The 21,887-nt window shown below is 44.5% G+C and overlaps 1 protein-coding gene across 2 annotated transcripts in view; it reads left to right on the top strand.

Moving 5' to 3' along the window:
- The window catches only part of LOC149307706 (tRNA pseudouridine synthase-like 1), a 41,581-nt gene extending 21,837 nt beyond the window's left edge, over positions 1–19,744 (top strand). The window contains exons 5-9 of one of the 2 annotated variants that reach the window (XM_089536922.1): positions 7,206–7,355; positions 8,247–8,420; positions 13,776–13,830; positions 17,841–18,003; positions 18,791–19,744. In XM_089536922.1, the coding sequence (XP_089393048.1) occupies positions 7,206–7,355; positions 8,247–8,420; positions 13,776–13,830; positions 17,841–18,003; positions 18,791–18,825 (577 nt within the window). In that variant the 3' untranslated portion in view covers positions 18,826–19,744. Of the gene's footprint in view, positions 1–7,205; positions 7,356–8,246; positions 8,421–13,775; positions 13,831–17,840; positions 18,246–18,790 lie in introns of those variants that run through there. The other variant, XM_089536921.1, reaches the window with a different exon arrangement.
- The last annotated feature ends 2,143 nt before the right edge of the window (positions 19,745–21,887 follow it).

The following is a 21,887-nucleotide window of genomic DNA, read 5'->3' on the forward strand; positions in this document are numbered from 1 at the left end:
TTTGCCTGAGCAACTGGGAAATGCAAGGCTCTGCCCCCATTTCTTCTTTCCTCCCACTGAGTTAATGAAATACAAAGTACTTGGGTACTGCAAACTTGAAGGCTTTCATGGCCAGCATCCATAGATCTTGTGGGTTTTTCGGGCTGTGTGGCCATGTTCTAGAAGAGTTTGTTTCCAACGTTTCGCCAGCATTCTCTGAAAACACCAGCCACAGATGTTGGCAAAACGTCAGAAACAAACTTCTAGAACATGGCCACATAGAACTACTTCAAACTCAGGCCCCATACAGACAGGCCAAAATAAAGCTGCTTCAGGACACTTTGGAGATATGCTGTTTAAATGATGCGTGCGTCCTAAGATTCGGAAGCTGCGCCAAAGTGTGCTCCAGTCCTTAGTACTGGATCTTGGCTTTGGCACAGCTTCTGGACTCTTAGTACGCATGCGTCATTTAAACAGCATCCCTCCAAAGTGACCTGAAGCAGCTTTATTTTGGCAGTCTGTATGGGGCCTCAGTTTGCAACAACTGAAATAAGCTGAAGACAAAGTGGGAAAGTCTGAAGAGGAGAGAGAAACAGGGACATTTGAAAAGTAGTGGAAAAAGGTGGGTACAAGAGAGGATTACTTGGGACACTTGGATAGTATGCATTTTATCTATATTGTTGGAAAAAAGGTCTGCTTATATAACTCTCAACCACAATGGAAAAAAATGACAAGAGACTTTGTTTCTGTTTATCTTCCCTCTTCCCTTGGTCTTTTGGGAGTAGGTGTGCTGAGACTTGGATTGTGCCCACATTAAAAGAGATTCCATGACAACGGCTGGAAGCTGTAATGGAAAAATAGCTGTCAGGCAAATCTAAGCATCTCCTGAGTTCAGGGCTGTCAAAATAACGCCTTCTACAAGCCCCCAAGATGACCTGAAAACACACACATTTTGGAACTATCATTATTGCTAGGGAGGAGGGAATCTTACCTAAGGGCACCCAGAACCCATCCAGAACCGCTAGTGTATTTATATATATTAGCCCATCTCCCATGCCAATCGAAAGCAGTAGCTTAGATTTCTAGAACTGCAGAATTTGCATTTCTGCAAATGCAGTAGGGCGTTTTAGGTGCAGAGGAGAAATGGATGGACATAAGAAGCAGCCTAGCTTCTGCGTGTGAGTTGCCGATTTCTAGGGTTTTCCTTGTCATTGGCTTGTTGCTATTCATAGAATCATAGAGTTGGAAGAGACCGCAAGGGCCATCCAGTCCAACCCCCTGCCATGCAGGAAATCCAGATCAAAGCATCCCCGACAGAAGGCCATCCAGCCTCCGTTTGAAGACCTCCAAGGAAGGAGACTCCAGCTTGGATGGCTACCTCTCAGGGGTGCTTTGATTGTGGGTACCTGCATGGCAGGGAGTTGGACTGGATGACCCTTGTAGTCTCTGCTAACCTTATGATGCTATGATGCTATGTCTTGTACAAACAAGTAGTGTGGAAACATAATTGTGATGGTGACGAAATGATCCACTACTAGTTGTCTGGAGCTGACCTTTCAATTAATACATGATGTTAACTATGTTCAAACCTACCGTCTTATATGCTAAATCCTAAATGGTTCCCACTTGGGTCCCTCATGGGTTTTCGACTTCCAGTCCCCAACCATCAGGGATTCTGGAAGGTGAACACAACTAGAAGGCCAGAGATGGTGAACCACTGCTGTAGTCAGTGTATGTGTTCTTGCTGCACACCTTATGACCGACAAAGTGGCAGTGCTGAGACCATGATCTAGGTGTCTTTAGTGGTTCCTTTCCTCTCTGCCTGACCCCCCCCTTGCTCTTATCTGCTCTAAAAGGATTTTACACGGCCAGTGATCCTATTACGCCCCAGAAGCTAATCTGCCTGGAGGCGCTTAGCGGCCACCTCCCCTCGCCAATGGCCCGTCATGCTCCATTTTTTTCCGGTGGCCTCGCTGCAAGCTTAAAGGTCTGGGCCTATGCAGAGCCATTTTGTTGTCATGGTGATTGGCATTAAGGGGGACCCATACGCTTACCCACCTGTTCCTTCTTAACAGTGGCAGCGTTTGCTGCCAATTGGGCAGACAAAAGGCCAGAACATCTGTTTGAATTGTTCTGTTTTTCTCGGTGTTGTCCACAGGAGATATCTGCAATGGGAGTGGAGTGTGTTTCTAGGAGGCAGACCCTTTCCCTGAATTTTGGCTTCTGCGACACACTTGAAAGCAAAGCAGGATCAGCCTTGTTTAGTACTTGAAAGGGAGACTGCCAACCAGGTGCTATAGGGCACTGATATATTATAGGAACTGGCGAAACCATCTCTGAATATTCCGTGCCTAAGAAGATCCTATGAAATTCACGGTGTTGATGTAGGTTGACAGGGAACTTGAAGGCACACACACACACACACACACAATGTTGCTTGTGGTGCTCAGGGTCGGCAGAGTGAAAACTAGAGAAGACTCCTGTACTTTTAACCATCAGCAGGTGTTGCTTTCATTTTTACAGACTGCCAACCCTAGTGGTGCTAAACCTCAAAATGGCCATGCCGTATATTCTGTTCTCTTCATAAGAGTAAAAAGCCGCTGGGACCATTTTATTGTCATTGTTATTCACACTGATTTAGCCTTCAGGGACAATAGACTAGGGCTCCCAGATCAGGACAAGGGGTGGCATCACAAGGGGTATGCCTTGGGTCCCGTTCACACTTACAGCACTATTATTCCACTTTCAAACTCCCTAGTTCCATTCTATTAAATCCTGGGATTTGGAGTTTGGTGAGACACTCGAGCTCTCTGGCTAAGAATGCTAAATGCCTGTCTTAAAGTATAAATCCCATGATTCTATAGAATAGAAACATGGCAGTTAACCTGGAATAATAATGCTATAATTTTCATAGAATCATAGAGTTGGAAGAGACACCAAGGGCCATCCAGTCCACCCCATTCTGCCATGCAGGAAATCTAAATCAAAGCATCCCTGACAGATGGCCACCCAGCCTCTGTTTAAAGACCTCCAAGGAGGGAGAGTCCACTACACTCCGAGGAAGGAGTGTGTTTCTCTGTCGAACAGCCCTTACTGTCAGGAAGTTCTTCCTAATGTTCAGGTGAAATCTCCTTTCCTGTAACTTGCATCCACTGTTCTGTGTCCTGTTCTCTGGAGCAGCAAAAAAACAGACTTGCTCCCTCCTCAATATGACACCTCTTCAGATACTTAAACAGTGCTATCATTTCACCTCTTAACCATCTCTTCTCCAGGCTAAACATACCCAGGCCCATACGTCTTTCCACATAAAGCATGCTTTCCAGGCCCTTCACCATTTTGGTGGCCCTCCTTTGGACACATGGCTCCAGTTTCTCAACATCCTTTTTGAATTGTGGTTCCCAGAACTGATCACAATATTCCAGGTGGGGCCTGACCAAAGCAGAATAGAGTGGCACTATTACTTCCCTTGATCTAGACGCTATATTTCTATTGATGCAGGCTAGAATTACATTGGCCTTTTTAGTTGCCACATCACACTGTTGACTCATATTCATCGAACCAGTTGGAAGAGACCGCAAGGACCATCCAGTCCAACGCCATTCTGCCATGCAGGAAATCTCAATCAAAGCATCCCTGACAGATGGCCATCCAGCCTCCGCTTAAAGACCTCCAAGGAGGGAGACTCCACTACACTCTGAGGAAGGAGTGTGTTCCACTATCAAACAGCCTTTACTGTCAGGAAGTTCCTCCTAATGTTGAGCTGGAATCTCTTTTCCTGGAGTTTGCATCCATTGTTCTGGGTCCTAGTCTCTGGAGCAGCAGAAAACAAGTTAGCTCCCTCCTCAATATGACATCCCTTCAAGTATTCAAATTGTGGTCTATTAGGACTCGTAGTTTCCTTTCACATGTACTGTCCCTCATCCTATATTTGTGCATTTCATATTTTTCTGCCTAGATGCAGTACCTTACATTTCTCTGTGTTGAAATTCATTTTGTTAGTTTTGGCCCAGCTTTCTAATCTATGAATGTCATTTTGAATGTTGATCCTTTCCTCTGGTATTAGCTACTCCTCCCAGTTTGGGGTCATCTGCAAATCTGATAAGCATGCCTTCTATTCTTTCATCCAAGTTGTTGATAAATATGTTGAATAGATATCGAAAGATGTTGAACTTGATGAAGTTTCCAAACAATTTCCAAAGACAGCCCCATGTATGTTACAGTCCAAGTAAGATGCAATGAAAGCATGTGATTGTGAGAATGAGGCTGCGTAGCCAGAGAGCAACATATTTTGGAGTACAGGTCTTGGCTTGGATAGATAGAAATATCTAGAAAATCATGTATTTTGAAGTAGCATGCTTACAAAAAGTATTCAATGAAGTGTTGAAAAATCCCCTTTTATGAAAGTATTATAAACGTTACAGTATTCAAAGTTAATGATGCACAAAGGAAAGAAGACAGGCTAATTGAATGCAAACATAATATAGTTTTTAAAAATCTAAAATATTGCAGGTTGCTTTATAAATAGGATGGAGCAAACTTATGAATGAACACATGTGAAATGGACTGGAATTAGAGTGATCCGTCAATCCATAATTATTGCTGGATTTTCTAAATGCGATTTAGCATGATGCTATTTCTTCACATTGGTTCAAAAGCACAGCCAGCTGTGTTTGCAACCATGAGCCGGCAGTAAACTCCTATACACCAGAATACTTTCATGCTGGTGTTTTTGGTTACTTCCCTAACAGAACTGATGTTGAGTGTCTTCTTTTCCATTGTAAGCTTCATATTTGACCAACGAGACGCCACCGTTCTCACCAACTACAGTTGCTCTGAAAGGAGATTAGGCAAATCCATAGCTAAATGTAACACCTATGTTCAGTGGCAGTATATCTTTGCCTACCAGATGTGAGCAGGAAATTATGCCATGTGTACAAAAGTTACTTTTGTATATAGGAAGCCTGAAAATCTCCCAGCCAGCATGCTATTGGATGGATGGATAGATAGATAGATAGATAGATAGATAGATAGATAGATAGATAGATAGATAGATAGATTCAAAGCTCAGCCTGTTCCCTTCCTGGAAGTCCAGAGGTAGAGGCATGATGACAGTAGTCCACTCCTGCCATTGTACCTGGAAACTGTTCTTCAGAACTACACTGAACAACCCATTCTTTACTATGATGGCCAATGAGAATTTCCTTTGTACATTGGATTAAAAGTCTGTCTGACCTATGGGGGGAACAAAGGCATAGGCTTTGTACCCCTTTCCAGTGCCCCTTTTCTACAGCCCTATGAGCCCTCCAGGGTTCACCACCAAGAAAGAAAAAAGACAGTTGCCAAAATGGAGGTTTCCCACAGCTGGAAGCCTCTATGAGTCGTGGTTTGAGATTCACAAGCTTTGGGAAAGAAGTCTCCGAATTCATTTCAGCCTTTCCTCCCATTTGGGGGCCCTCTTGGCTATGCAGGATGCTGGGAGCTATCATCCTCAAAAGGAATGTTCTGAGCTTTCTTCTAAGTATCCTCAGCTGAGACTGCAGGAGTGAAACTTTTCCCACTGATCTGCAAATCACCTTCTGGAGTCGGAAGAGACAGACAGCTGTCCAGTAGGGATCTGGAGAGCCACAGCTGGGATGCATCTTTGGCCGCCTCTTGCCCCAAGCTGCCCAGGAACAGCTCCTTTACCCTGGTTGTTTTCAGAGGATTGGTAATCACTTTGCTGCAGCAGCTGTGGGGAGAGATGGCGAGAGAAAGAAACTAGGTCATTCTTTCCACCCCTCCCAGCCAGTCGTCTTTATGACACGTCTGCATTGCAGCCGTGTCGGAGCGCACAGCGCTTGCAAGACTGAATCCGTCTGGGGCCAGACAAGGAAGGCCGGCTTCCCTGAAGCACTGTGGGGAAGCCAGGGGCCTAATGCTCGGTGAAGCTGTCAACCTGGATCTGGCTCATGCTGCTTCCGACTTGAGGGCCAGGGCTTTTCGGAGGTTCCTCCAGACTAGGGATGCCAGAATGAAAATTGGAGAGGACACCTGTACCTTTAATGGCTGGTTAAAGAGGAATCTCAACAAGTGTTGGTTGTTACCTGGTTGCCTGACAAGCAACACTTGCTGAAATCCCCTCTTCTGCACTTGAAGGCACGTGAGCACTCGCCTTTTCACTCTGGCAACCATACCCCAGACAAATAAGAAAAGTACCCATACATAGAAAGCTAGTGTTTCAGGGAACAGGGCAGACTAGATTCTTTCAGTGTATAAGGATTTCCTTTTGCAGGAGTGTGGCTGACTATTATCCGAAAGAGACAAAGTTATACCACCATACCCTTTATCTCATCTGATTTTGGAAGCTACATGTTTGAAATGGTCCAAAGCATATTGATCACAAAGTATTTGTATGAGCCCTGGTGACGCAGTGGTTAAATTCCAGTACTGCAGCCACAAGGTTGTGAGTTCAATCCCAAGGCTCCAAGGTTGACTCAGGAACGTTACAGACCGCCTAAAAGCAGCAGTCTGCCGGTGGCGCCAGTTGCTGCATCTGGGGACTGCAGCGGCCAAACCGTGCGATTCCCGGGCGCAGCCGAAAAGAAGCTCCGAAATGGCGCTTCTTTTTGCGCCCCGGAAGTGGCGCCACGAGGCGCTAGTCATGCACTCGCAGCGTTACTTCTGCCGCGCGACGTCCGGAAGCATTGCGTCCGCAACGTCAAAATTGCGGTCTCTTGTGGTCTCTTCCAGCTCTACGATTCTATGATTCTATGATTAATGAAGAATGAACACAATGGAACTAATGTCCTTCTGGATGCTGCCTTAGATTCCATTGATTGATTGATTGATGGATGGATGGATGGATTGCACTTCTCTCCTGCCTTTCTCCCAAAATGGGATCCTTTGAAAAGGGATTAAAGTATGGCTGGATAGAAGACAGATCTAGACATGCTTATATTTTGACTAATTGGTTGACTGACTGACTGATTCGATTTATTCTTCTAGCATGGGTCCTAAAGCAGCTTACAATAATTTAAAATAAAATATTAGCTAAAACCTTATTTTACAGAAGTTAAAAAAAAGAATTAAACAGCAATTCTGTTAAAATGTGCATGCTTAAAACTACCAAGTGTCTGCTAGAGGCCGTTTGCTTCTGTCCGTTCAAATCTAACCCAAACAGGAAACATTACCTGCACCAACACCTGCATCTTGGCAAATCATCCTTATCATTTTTCTGTCTTCCTCAGAGTCCTTGGTGCTCGCCACGTCGGGGACACTTTCCACGCACGTTTCTCAGCCTTATCGAGGACCTATGTTTACCGGGTAGTAACTGGTTGCTGTTGCCCTTCTGAACTGCCCATCTTTGAACAGAACCTCTGTTGGGCGACACATAGAGGGTGAGTTTCTGAAGTCTGACAGAGATATTCTGCAACTGCCTTCCTTCACCACACAGTCACACTAGGCATGTGGATGTCAATTCAGTTTCAGGTTGAGAAGCTGAATCTGAAAGTGATGGGTGTCTGCATCAAGAACATGCCCTCCTAATCCTAATAGTATCCTGCATGGTACACATAGCTACAATACTGTAACCATGCTGCGACATCTCCTAAAACCAACCTTAAAAGCCAGGGAGCCCTACCAAACAAAGGAGTTCTGCAGCACTGGCAAGCGAAGTGTAGTGGGATAACACACATGGGTGACTGGAAGTGACATTACATCACATTGGATGTGCTGAAACACACTTATGTGTCCTGTTTGGCAGGCACAGGAGGGAATGTCCCCCACGCCTTCCACAGTTTCTCAAGCCTTGGAAGAGCAAGATATCCAGTGCTCTCCAAACATTTTTGGTGACAATTCCCATAATTCCCCAGCGTAGAGGGTGAGGTCCTCCTTAGATTGGTGACTGATGGTCCTTGTTATCCAAAACATCTCTAGAAGACATCAGGTTGTTTCCCTGGTGCAAAACAATGGTCACGATCCAATGCCCAAGTGGAATTTTGACCCATCTCTTCCTTGCCCACCCGCTCCCACCCCTCTAATCCTCCTTTTAAGCTACTGCAATCCTCCCCAAACACAGTGGAGAGCATTACACAAGAGTGATAGGGAATTCCAGCCTCTGAAATGACCAAAAAGAAACATTGACTTACAATGTAAGTTGCACTTATGCCTGCATAAGTTGCTAACTGGATGGATGGCAGGTGATAGTTCACTTAGTGGCACAACATTTAGGCCAGCTGCCTGTGATCCTTACCTCTACCCCACTGATTCCTTCTGCCTCCTTGTTTCAGCCATCTGAACCTGCCAGCCATGCAAGAAGCAGCAGGACTCCTTCTGGGCACCCATGACTTCAGCACCTTCCGCTCTGCTTCCTCTGAATTACCCATGAAGAACCCAGTCAAGACCCTTAACTGGCTGGAGGTCAGACCTGCTTCTGGTTTCTTGATGCACCATATCAAGAATAGGTGAGAAGGGGAGTCAATTGGGACAGGTTGCACTGCTCATTCTGCACCATTTTTGGAGGCTTTCCCATAATTTCCTTCTGCTGTTTGTAACTCAAGGCAAAGGAGCTATGCAGGATACAGGAACAGAGGGAGCTGCATTGTTTCAATGTAGGCTTAGTTCAAGTATACTTCTCTCTTCATGCATCTGAAGAACTAGGCTACAAACGTTTTTGCTACAACTTCTTTCACACAGTTAGTCTTAAAGATGCTATCATGTAGGTTCCTGGGCCTATGCTGGCTGGGGATCTTGGGCCTATAGTCATGCAAATGGGTGGGTGGACATCTAAATGAAGGCATTGCAGTCCCAAATAAGAATTTGGGGTCCCTTCAGTGCCCAAATTTCTAGCATTGCAATAACTGAAAACATCAGTTACTTAGAAATACTGTTTAGGCATCCAAAAAAAGGTGCAGACACAGTGACCAAGGGCATGCAAACCACAGCAAATGTAAGAGCTCCAGGTGTGAACAGTTTTAAATATCTCACACTCTCTGCAATGCTAGAAATTTGGAAACTGGAAGGAAATTTCATGCAAGGACACAATTTTTCAGTGCCTTCATTTTGGCCCTTCCATAGCACCACCACTGGCTGTAGTTGAGCAGCCCCTGCTCTGGGTGCTTTGGCACCATTTCTCAGCCAGCTAGATTTTCGCTACTCTGGACGACCCCCAAATCAAAAATATGGTGAGGAAGAATGGACTGCCACACGTGGCCATTCTGACTGTAAGGAGCCCATTTCTCCCCAACATGACCTGGGCCCTCCAGTGTGTGGCATTATTCGAATCCGCTTCTCATGTTGCTTGGCAACTCACTGCTTGCAAGATATGGCCTGTTCTAACAGAGACTCTTAAAATGCCATCTAAGCCCCCAAATGTAGAAGTGATGTTCAGTGTCTCGGAGTCAAAGTGGAGAAATCCCAAGGGGAAAATGCTGGAGGATAATTTAAATGCAGAGACTGCAATATAATTATTCCTGGATGCCCAAGATTTTTTTTTCCTTTTTAAAAACCAAACATTAATGTAGATTAATAAAACACAGGACCTTTTTCTGTGAAGCACAAAAGGATAAAGAGCTTCCCAGCTGATTCTTCCTGGAATCTAGGGCTGCATCCACACTGCAGAAATAATCCAGTTTGACACCACTTTACCATGGCTCAATGCCGTGGAATTTGGGAATGGTAGTTTGCTGTGGCCCCAGAGCTCTGCTACAACAAACTATACTTCCCAGAATTTGTAGGATTAAACCATGGCAGTTAAAGTGGTGTCAGACCGGATTATTTCTGCAGTGTACATGCAGCCTAAAGCCTGTTACAGACTGCCAAAATAAAGCTGCTTCGGGTCTCTTTGGAGGTATGCTGTTTAAATGATGCATGGATCCTAAGAGTCCGGAGGTCGTGCCAAAGCCACACTCCATTCCTAAGCACTGGAGTGCAGCTTTGGTGCAGCTTCTGGATTCTTAGGATGCATGCATCATTTAAACAGCATACCTCCAAAGAGACCCGAAGCAGCTTTATTTTGGCAGTCTGCAACAGGCCTAAGTTTTCAAGGGATAGGGATTTATTCTTTAACAAATGTTTTGGCAAGGAAAGGAGAGGATGGCTGAGGACAGCTGCCCAGGCAAAAGCTTGGGAAGAGGAGCGATTGTGAAAGGGCCATGAGCTGTCCCTAGTACTGAAAGTGCATCCCCTGGCCTTCCATGCATCCATAGCTCAGACAGTGTTCACATTTATTTGTGCATGAGGTTTGAAGTCTGTCTTCCTTCCCAAGACTGGGATTTGAGACAGTTCAGTGTGCAACAGAATACAGCGCTCCTGCGTTGTACGCTGGAGGCCATGCCGGAAAAAATCCTCACATGCCCTGGAAGAAGTAATGAGGTACATGCTTGTGGCGTGCGCGCTGCGCCATGGGCACAAGCCCCATTACTTCTAATGGGGCTCGTGCATACACATTTTTTCCCTTACATGGGAGGGTCCAGAACAGATCCCCCACATCAGGGAAGGGCCCACTGTACAATTATACCACCAAAATGCATGTATTATAATACAAATGTGATAAAACAATAACAAGCATTAGAAAATTTAATGATCCGTCAGGAAAATAAAGTATAGTTGAAAAGCCCCCTTTTCAGCCAGCTATGCTTTCCAAAGGCTGACTTGGATGAAAATGTCTTTGCTTGCTGGGGCCAGCCTAGCATTCAGTGGAAGGGAGTTCCATAAGCTGGGAACAGCCACTGAGAAGGCCATCCCTTGAATCACCATCAGACAGTGACACGTGCCTCGATTACATCCCATTTGGATTACTGTAACACATTCTGTGTGGGTCTGCTTTTGAAAATGGTTCAGGAATGTTAGCAGGTCTCAAGTGCTGCGGACGGGTTGCTGACTGAGGCAGCTTATGGGGAGCATATAACCCTTTTGGTGAAACAACCTGACTGGCTGCTGATCTGGAATAAGCCATTAGAATCCCAGATCTGTAGCAACCCCTGCACTTTCCTCTTCAGATTCTTCTCAATATGTGGCTTCTTGTACAGTCAGCCCTTACCATCCACAGATGCAAGCATCTGAGGATGGCAACCCCGTGTTGTCCCCAATGCATGTGCCGCCATTGGAGACAACAGAACTTAAGCACCAGTGGATTTTGTTATCTGTGGGAGGGTCCAGAATGGATCCCCTGCAGATACCAAGGGCCGACTGTAATGTGGTGGGAAATTTACTCCACCTGCTAAACTAGTTCCATGACCTGAACTGCTAACTGACACATCTGGCCTTCGCTCCGTTCCATTTTCCATCTGGCTTCAGTTGGTAGGCCTTCTCCTAGTAAAAAAAGTTACTTTTGCATGACTATAGGCCCAAGATCCTCAGCCAGCATAGGCCCAGGGACCTACATGGCTTGGGTCCAGGGTATTTGGAAAACCCCTTCTCCCTATGTGAACCTGTCCATCCTCTAGATTTGCAGGGGAGGCACTTTGTCTCAGTCTCACCACCCTCCTTGCTGAGGACATGGAAGAGAAGCTTCTCGGTGACTGCTCCCAAGTTGTATTTCAGAGGAAGGAACTGGCCAAACCACCTCTGAGTATTCCTTAGTTATGAAAACCCTGAAGTCGACAGGCAATTTGAAGGCATGTAACACACCCAGGCAAAACATTCCCAGATGTGGGAAGGATTAAGCTCAATGTGTTAGTCTCATTGCTGTCACCAGGTAGATGTGAGAGATTGCAGGTGGGCTGGAGAAGGAAAAAACAGTAAACTAGAACAATTGGAGTCTGGTGTGGGTGTTTTTTGTTACCTAAAAAGCTATTTTAGTCAGGAAGAAACTACATCCAGTCCTTGCTATTAGCTGGGGTTTGGTTGCAGGACCTCCATGGATACCAAAATCCATGGATGTGCCGCAAGCCCCATTATATGCAATGGTAAAATGGTGTCCCTTATATAAAAAGGATTGCTTTTTGGGATCAAGCTATGGATGGTTGAATCCAAGAGTTCAGAATCCATGAATACGAAGGGCAACTATACAGTTCAGTTTTATCATGTGATTTAACTGTTGGGGTGATAGAAGGTTAGATCTGGATTTAATGATCGATCTCTGAGCAGGATGTTCAGGGACAGTTGTCTGTTTGCTATTGCTTAACAATAGCAAAAATGGTCATTTAAAGGAAAATCTGGAACCAGCCATTAGAATCCCAGATCTGTAACATGCTCCAGCTTCTTATCTTTTTTTAATTGTGGTGCCCAGAACTGGATACAGTATTCCAGGTGAGATCTGACCAAAGCAGAATGGAGTGGCGCTATAACTTCCCTTGGTCTAGACACTATACTTCTATTGATACAGCCTAGACTTGCATTGGCCTTTTTAGCTGCTGCGTCACACTGTTGACCCATGTTCAACTAGTGGTCTACTAGGACTCCTAGATCCCTTTCACTCCTCCCATAAGAGATTAATTTTTCAAGTCGCCTCCCCTAACCTGGTCAACTCAGTTTGGGTTGTACTAAAATCCATAGGGATAGGAGAGTCTAAGGATAGTAGGAATTGTAAGCCATGGGAAATGCAGTTCTTCAGAGGTCTACCAGCAGTGTTTCATATGTCCTCACCATTTTGAAACGTCCTCTTAACCCTCTTGGCCTGTGGAAGGGATGGCGAATGTGTTTGGAGCATTAATTTCATCCCTAGGCATTCCTCACCACACACCAGAATTGGTACAACATAAGTTTACTACCAGGTTCTACCAAAGCTACAAACACCCCCTCATCACACACACTCAGCAAAGGATTCTCCCAAGCGTGTCGCTTTGTTTGTCAGAACTGCTGACGCTTCTCTCGGCCCTGCTTTCAATTGCTGAATGGCCAAATGCGTTCCGCAAAGCCCAGTGGAAAGGCCTCCCTCCATGAAATCACATCTGAGGTATTAGTGGCCTATTATTCCACCTTGGTTTTTGTCAGCATTGTTTAGCATTGAATTGCTTTGCGCTGGGTGGAGTAGGGACAGAGTAATGTGATGGAGAGAAAAGCCAAAGTGTGATGATGAATCTTGTTTCTCATCAGTTTGTTTTGTACGCATGAGCATATCTTCCTTGAATTTCCTGAATACCTTTTACTGCTTTGTGCTGGCTGTGTGCCGTAATAAATGTTGTTGTTGGTGGTGGTGGTTACAACAACAACAACAACAACAACAACAATACCAGAAGTCTTAACATTCTTGCAGTAAGATGGCAAGGAGGGTGCCATTCTAAACCCCTCTAGGAAGGACCAATAAAGTCCATGTCCGCCTTCCTCTGAGAATCTGGCTTTTATCTGGTTCATTGGGCTTCCTCAGGTAGCCTCATCCCCTTCCTGATAACACCATCTGCCATTGTTTGGTGTTTTCACAGCTTTGGAATGAGTGTCTTCCCACTGTAATCCCCACCTAAGACTTAGTCATTGGCCATAAGATCTAAATCATGCAGTCATTTTGGCCCCATCAATTTTGTCTTTGCCCAACCACTGGGAAAAGGTTCCCTATTCTGGATCAAGTGCAGAGATGGACACTTTTCCCCACGTCTCCTTGTTGGCCACATCTCCTACTGCAACCCAAACATACCAAAACATTTGAGTGGGGTGGGGAGTTGTCGTCCAAAACATCTGGCAGGCGAAAGCTTCCTCCATCTCTTTCTTATTGTATCATGTAAGCACCACCATTCTCTTGCTTTATCAGTACAGGTTGAGTTTCCTTTATCCAAAACGGTTGGGACCAGAAGGGTTTGGGATTTGGGCATTCAGAAGCAAATTCCATGACTGTGTGCAAAGATGTGTGGCTCTGTTTTAATACTTCACTTTCTCTTTTCCAGGGAGCTGAAGTTTTGGGAGCTAGAATTCACCAGCAAGTCATTTCTCTACAAGCAGGTATGGTGAGATCTATGGTGCGTTACACACGCGCCGAAAGTACATCTTAGGGTTAGGAAGGGGCGTATTAGGGTTAGAAAGGGGCATCTATTCTAGACGCCCCTCAACCCTAGTACGGACTGGGTCTGTACAAAATGGCGGCACCCGTCCACACAGGCGCTGCCATCTTCACATCGCGGACGTGTAGCGTCCAGAAATCGTGTGGCGGAAGTGATGCCGCGAGTGCGCGACTAGCACCTCGCAGTGCCACTTCCGGGGTGCAGAAAGAAGCGCCATTTTCGGGCTTCTTTTTTGCTGTGTCCGGGAACTGCGCGGTTTGGCCGCTGCAGTTCCCGGATGCAGCAACTGGCAGCGCTAGCAAACCGCTGCTTTCAGGCAGTCTGTAACTGAAACCAGTTTTATTTTTCCTCTGCCCCACTTACCGTACTTTAGAGTATTTTTAACTGACCAGTGCATAAACTGACCCTTACCTTTTGATAGCATATCCAGGAGTAGCTCTCTTGGTCCTGCTGCAAAGTACAGTAACATCCAAAACCCACAAAACAGTGATACCTTGATTGAGCCAAGCGAAATGCACAAAACATGTTTTACAAGCTTTCGAAGGTCCATTGGCTTCAAAGGTCCATTGGCTTTTTCATCAGACAAAGGTGTTAAAAATCACACAGGACAGAAAAAATATGATGTTAGTCACAAGCCTGCATTTTGTCAAGATATAGCTGTTTTCAGTTCAGGTGTTATGGATAGACAGCTCCTCCTTCTCCTGGTCATGTAGGTACTCCAGGAGATAAAATTTGAGTTCCATTAGCAAGACAAAAAGAGATGCTCCTCTTGAGATCCATGTTGCCTCCATTCTTTATGAAGCTTCAAGCTCCTTTGTTACCTTTTACTTCTACTTACCTTTTGATAATGTCTTGAAAGGCAGGCTGGAAGAGTGTCAGAGTCAGTGTGCCATAGCAGACTGAGTAATGGACTAGGACTAAGACCAACCAAGGTTCAAATCCCTACTCAGCCTTGGAAATCCACTGGGTGATGTTGGGCAAGTCATGCTTCCTCAGCCCCAGATGCAGGCATGGGCAAATATCCTCTGAAGAAACCTTGCCAAGAAAACCCTAAGAGAAGGTCACTGTACATTAGAATTGACTCGAAGACACAGAACACACATACATGTGGAACATGTGTCAACAGTGCAATGTGGCAGCTAAAAAGGCCAATGCAATTTTAGGCTGCATCAATAGAAGTATAGTGTCTAGATCAAGGGAAGTAATAGTGCCCCTCTATTCTGCTCTGGTCAGGCTCCACCTGGAAGACTGTGTCCACTTCTGTCTCATGTAAACTCAACCACCCTCTTGTTTTATCAGTACAGGTTGAGTGTCCCTTATCCAAAATGCTTGGGACCATTTTGGGGTTTTTCAGATTTGCAAATACTCCAAAGGAGATTGGACCCAGGTCTAAACATAAAACCCTTTTATGTTGCATATCCACTTGATACACATAGCCTGGATATAATTTTATACACAATATTCTTAATAACTTTGTGCACAAAACAAAGCTTGTGTACGTCGAACCATCAGAAAGCAAAGGTGTCGCTATCTAAGCTATCCATATGAATCATTTTGGATTTTGAAACAGTTTCAATTTCAGAATTCTGGATAAGAGAGACTCAACCTGTACATAGAATATGTGAAAACTGGGCTGGGGGGTATTAAAACCAATATGCCTTTAAAACCCTGAAAGAACATGGTCTTTGCTGGGCTCCGGAAGAAGGTGCCTGTTGACCTTTTCTTAATGTCTCGGCTGATGTTAACACATTAGGCGCTAACTGAATGTTTCCATGTTCAATGCATTGAAGCGGAAATGTAACCACAGATATTGTTGCATCTTGCATATGCTGCAGTTCTGTCACAATGCAAAAAAGGAACATATTAGGTAACAAATTGATCATCCTGGGAAACTTGTCCATTTATTGGGGAGGGCATCAAGTTAGTAATGCTTAAGGCTGTGAAGAGGATTTTATTAAACCATGAGCCCACATCTGAAAAGTCAGAATCCAGAGACAGTGGGCTGACTTTTCCATTGGTGAGAGGGCCTTGATGCAATTTAAAAAGAGAAGGAAAAGAAGGGTAGATTTAGCAGAATGAGAGGGATTTTAATTTGCATAATATATACTGGTTGCACAATCTGCTTTTTCTTAGCAAAAGATTTGCATTGCCAGGTTCAGAATTTCTTTTAGGTTCAGGCACAGCGGAATAACTTTTCTCCCTTGGGATGAGAAGAATTTTTGATGCAAAGCCACACCAGATCAGAAAGTGATTTTTAAAAAAGGCCAAGTTTGCCTTGTTGTGTAGGCAAATGCTGTACAGTCTGACGGATCAGGGACAGAAAGGTAGACAAGTAAAGAGATTTAAACAGAACAAAAATGTTCTTTGCAAAGCCAGTGTGTAAGTGGGTGGCAGGCACCCTCTGGCGGTGATTTCCAGAGCAGTTGCTTGTGCTTATCCATCGTTGCTCAAACAAAAACGTAGTGCACTCCTAAAGCTGGTGAAGAATATGTTGCAGGACATAGTCCCCTAACTTGTCCCCTTTAGAGGTAGTTCAACTACAACTCCCACCACCCCATCAGCTCCACTTGGCTGGGGATGATGGAGACCACAATCTAAACATGAGTCAACAGCACCTAAGAAACTTAGTGCAATTCTAAGATGCATCTTAGAATCATAGAGTTGGATGGGACCCCAAGGGCCATCCAGTCCAACCCCATTCTGCCATGCAGGAACTCTCAATCAAAGCATCCCTGACAGATGGCCATCCAGCCTCTGTTTAAAGACCTCCAAGGAAGGAGACTCCATTACACTCTAAGGGAGCATTTTCCACTGTCAGACAACTCTTACTGTCAGGACGCTCCTCCTAATGTTAAAGTGGAATCTCTTTTCCTGTAGCTTGCATCCATTGTTCCAGGTCCTGTTCTCGGGCGCAGCAGAAAACAAGCTTGCTCCCTCCTCAATATGACATCCCTTCAAGTATTTAAACAGGGCTATCATATCACCTCTTAACCTTCTGTCCTCCAGACTAATAGTGGTTACGTCGAAAGACATGATAGTCCCACTCGATTCTGCTTTCAGCAGAGCTCACTTGGAATATTGTGTCCAGTTCTGAGCATCACAATACAAGAAGGGTGTGGACAAGCTGGAGAAAGTGTGGTGGTGGTGGTGGTGGTGTTTTTGTGCCTTCAAGGCGTTTACAAGTCGTGGCGACCCTAAAGCGAACCTATCATGGTTTTTTCCTGGCATGTTTCTTCAGCGTTTAAACATCTATAAATAATTCCTATGCACTGTGGGTGTTGGAAATCTTCTCTGAGAAGTGTGACATTGAAGGTGGGCAAGCAGAGAGCAGACAGAGCTATGATCCTCCCCTGTTTATTTCTGTCTCTATATTTCGCCTAGTTAGAGGGGATGCAGTTGTGGTTGGTTGCTTTCCCTTTTCACTTTCCTTTCCCACACTTTTGGTGTGTCTGTATTTGTGTCTTTTAAAATGACTCTCTGCCCTTTATTTACACCTCTGCAGACAGCAAAACCTGATGGAAATAAGTAAGTCATAACATGTTTCCTGCTGCTGTTGCAGTTTGATAAGTACATAGGAACTGAATCTGAGCATCAGATTAAAGTGCAATCTTGAGCATGTGTGGGGTGGTGGTGGTCATGCACCATTCCGCAAAAGGAAAAAGTATGTGTTGCAATTATTTCCTTTCTGAAATCAAGAGGGCATGCTTCTGGCCGAGTGAAACATAATTTTAAAATTAATTAATGGGTTAAATATGAAGGTCCTGCTAGATTGTAGCAAAAGTATCTCTCTTTATCCATTTTTCCCTTTGTGCCACAGAATTAGGGGCTACACTGCTTAAAAAGTGGGTTCTGTGGCATCAAGAGAAGTAGCTGTGTGGGTCATGCTTGTCTACCAATGACAGATCTTTTCTGTTGCCCCCATTTCAGAGCTTCTCCTTCTTGTCGTTCCAGGTGCGCCGCATGGCTGGTGTGTTGGTGGCCGTGGGCCAAAATCGCCTGGAACCTGACCATGTGAAGAAGCTCCTGGAAATCCAGGACTTGATGGCTTATCCTCCGAACACCATTGCACCAGCGTGCGGTCTCTTTCTGAAAGATGTGGAGTACTGTGAAGATGGTAAGGACCAAGGTCCCAACCCAAGCAGGGGTGGGCTACTTTGATGGAAGAAGGACGGTGGAGGGATGGCACAATATTCATTCCCATTATGGGATTGCATTTGGAGCATTAAGCATGACTTGGAAGGGAAATTATGCCACTTGGGCTTTTTGCTGCCAGTTTTCGTTTCTGGCAATTTTAGGGACATTTGAGTAGGCTTAAGGGGGGTAGTTGCTGTCATTATTTGCTTTTATGTTGATTTCAACTTCTGGTGATGCCATCATGGCCTGATTTTTTGGGGGGGGGGGGTTGCTATGGCCTTCCTCTGAGGTTGAGAAAGTGTGACACTGGAGATCACCCTGTCAGATTCCATGGCTGAGTGGGGATCCAACAGCTGGCATCCTAGTCAAACACTGGCTCTAAAATATAGGGTTTTCTTGGCATGATTTGTCCAGAGGGGGATTGTTATTGCTTTGATCCATGGCTGAGAGATTATGACTTACCCAAAGTCTCTCTCATCATTGGGTTTTCAGTGTAGACGTCTTGAGCAATGGTTTGCCATGACGTTCTGGCTGCAGTACTGGTATTTAATACTGCGTCACCAGTTAGCTATGGTGTGTCTCTCAGATCATCTCTACCAGTGTCGCTCCTCACCATTGCTCCTGCCCTACTTCAAATGCTGGTGGTGGATGAAGAAAACTGCAAAGCTCCATTCTATGAACTTATAACAAAATGTGAATTGGAGAAGGAAGGGGGCTTCGTGTTTCAGCTTCTCCCAGCCTGACCTTCCCTTTCCTTGTCTTTGCAGATCTGGAGACTGGGAGATCTGAAGTTAAAACATAGTGTTTATTGAAAGGGACATGGCTTTCTGTTAATGCTCTTCGGATGAAGCAGGAGGAGCGCAGCCCCTTCTGGTATACTGTGCTCTGTGAGCATTTGTCAGTAAACCCACTTGGTCTCCCCTACTAAATCACCGCTGCGATTGATCATTTTGCTCTTTCTTTGAATCTGTCAGATCTTTGGGATGTTTCTGTTTTAGACCACAGTTCTCAGAATCCTTCAGCCAGCATGGCCAGAAACCGAAAACCTTTCCTAAGCTGCACATGCATGCATAAGTTTCTATACACATGCATGGCAAATTATTTGCCATAAGGCAACAGGCATATTCTTCTGATAGCAGTGTAAGCAGAGTTGTATAGACAGCAATATTGTGCATCATGGTTGCATGTTGTACAATGACACGCAGCCATAGACATACATTGCTCAATGTTGCTTTTCTGCATAGGGGTTCCATAATCACCACAAGTGGAGATTTACTCTACACTGAAGGAATGTTGAATTGCTTCCTCCATTTGGCAATGAGGTGTCCCTGCAAAATGTACCTGTCCTTGGACAGTGAAAATCAGCTCAGAACCTGCCTCTTTCAATTTGGGATATGAACCCAAAACTTCAGGCAACACATGAGCCTGAACAGCCACAGAATTTGGTCGCAGGGATAAAGTGTGTGGCACCATGAGATACTCAGCCACATTCCTACTATATTCTTGCCACTGTTATCATATATTTAAGTCGTCCAAATTTACAATCCAGTTCTTTACCCGTAATACCCAGCAAAAACATTTGTGGTGTCATTGCAAACTGTACCTTTACAGTTTTTGCATTAGTGTATATATGGTTCCTTGGACCAGTAACTGCTTTCTTATATGTGAAAAAGTTGCCGCCTTATCTTGACTGATTTGAAGCATTCATAGAAATGTTTAAGAGCTTAATTGGAGTTAAAAACCATATATTCTTTTAAATTATTACACACTAAATTCTATATCTGTGGTCCACATTTCTCCCTGTGTCTCCATTTGAACATTGTACCCCCAAATTTTTATCATACGTTTTACCAGTTCATATTCTGTCCCTAATTTCAAAAGACATTTACATGTGTTTTTCTGATTACTTGATGGTCATCTTCACACAATTCTGAACAAAACTCATTCTTTCCAACCTTATCTTTGTTAAATCTTCATGAGTTGACTGTAAGGAAGCCAACTAAGATCTTTGCTTTCTTTGAGGAGCATCTTCTTGACCTACAGTAAGCTCCCAACTATCTTGTCCCAAATGCAAAATATCATCATGTAATAATCATCTTTGACTTTTAGCCCATTCTTTCCTGAAAGAAGCCTCTTGTAGCGAAGTAGCTAATATTATTTTGGGGGAAAGTCTCTCCTTTTACTTAAGTCAGCCTTATAGAATAGCATTTCTAACACGGTAACTTTATCATAGCAAAGATAAGCATCCCACCCAAATCTTAAATCATGACCCGCAAGTTCCAAAAGTCTCTCATCTCTTAGCAATATCCATCCCTTCAACCACATAAAACAGCAGACCTTAGGAAGCCCTATTTCATCCCTCTCTTCAGCGTCACACAATATTTTAAATTTTATTCTGGGTTTCCTTGCCTGCCAGATAAATCTGGAGATTTCCTTCTGCCATTGTGCAAAGGATTTTCTGTTTCTTAAAATGGGGAGTGTTCAAAAATAAAATAACATAAAATAAAAGCCTTGGTAAAGCATTTACCTTTATTGTTACAATTCTCTTCGTCAAGGATAAATTTAATTTCCCCCATTTTTAGAGGGCTAAACATGAACTCAGTTCTCACAGCTATCCTTCTCATTGGTCCCTAATCTTGAGTGGGCAAGGCATGAGCCACCCATCCAAAGGCAACCCATTGGGAACTTGGTAAACGCCATGGCTGGCATCCTGGTCAGTAGTTACGCGATCGTAAGGTGGACTTACAATCTGATAACTGTTGGGGATTTTCACTTACACTCATTAACAACTGACTGTGATGCCCCAAACTACCTTGTCACCTTGGCAGCACCCTACCAAACTGTTTCTAAGATGCTTGGAATTGGGGCACTGGGAAATGATGTCTCCCTGTCATGGGGCACATTAAAAGAATACTTATGGGAACGCCTTCTTCCGTACTGTCCGTCCCGCACTTTAAAGTCCTCGGGGAAGAATCTACTTCAGCCAAAAAATCTACCTCAGTTACCCAGAGGGCCTTCTCCGTTGCTGCTCCGAAGCTATGGAATGACCTGCCAAAGGAGATCCACCACATTTCCACTCTTACAGCCTTTAAGAAGGCTCTTAAGACGGATCTCTCCCAGCAGGCCTTCCCTACCTAGTTCCTCTCCCCATTTACTGTGACTTACGTCGCTCTGTCTACCAATTCTTCTCTTAAATTTAATGATGATTAAATTAAAATTAATTAAAATTAAATTCTTGCCTCACGAAGAAGAGCCCTCCCTCCATCCCAACTGTCACCATCAGACCTGGAAGGGAGTGAAAAAGACAGGCCCAGTTCTATCAGGTCTAGCTGTGAATTCTGTGACCTACGTCGCTCTCTTTTATCTTATTGTATTTTATTGTAATGTATTCTCTATATTTTTATTGCTGTAACCCACCCGGATTCCTTGTGATTGGGTGGGCTATAAATAAATCATTATTATTATTGTTGTTATTATTATTATTAAAACAAGGAGTTGCAACAGAACCCCAAGGGGTCTCCCTAGGTGCCTGTTATCAATCCCATGACAAGGAGAGCACAAAGGTGTCATTTCCCAGCGCCCCAAGTGCCAGAACCACCGAAACTCTTCAGTTGGGTGCCACCTGGCTGAAAAAGTATGTTGGTGGGTATAGTCAGACATAACACTGATGATGGAACTCCTTCACTGGAGTTATGTCAGTGATGCTAGATCTTGGCCCACACATTCCTCCTTGGAGTTGTAACCCAAAAGAAGGGGGAAGGTGGTGTTGGAAATAGAACCCAATCCAGAGCTGGCAATCTGTATTTGGCTTGGTTGGCCTAGCAAAAGTCACTTCCAGTCTTCCTAAAACTGGGATATTCCTAA

The sequence above is a fragment of the Sceloporus occidentalis genome, unplaced genomic scaffold (assembly GCF_023333645.1).
Source record: "Sceloporus occidentalis isolate IW3139 unplaced genomic scaffold, rSceOcc1.0.p SCAF_8, whole genome shotgun sequence".
Taxonomy (NCBI): Eukaryota; Metazoa; Chordata; class Lepidosauria; order Squamata; family Phrynosomatidae; genus Sceloporus; species Sceloporus occidentalis.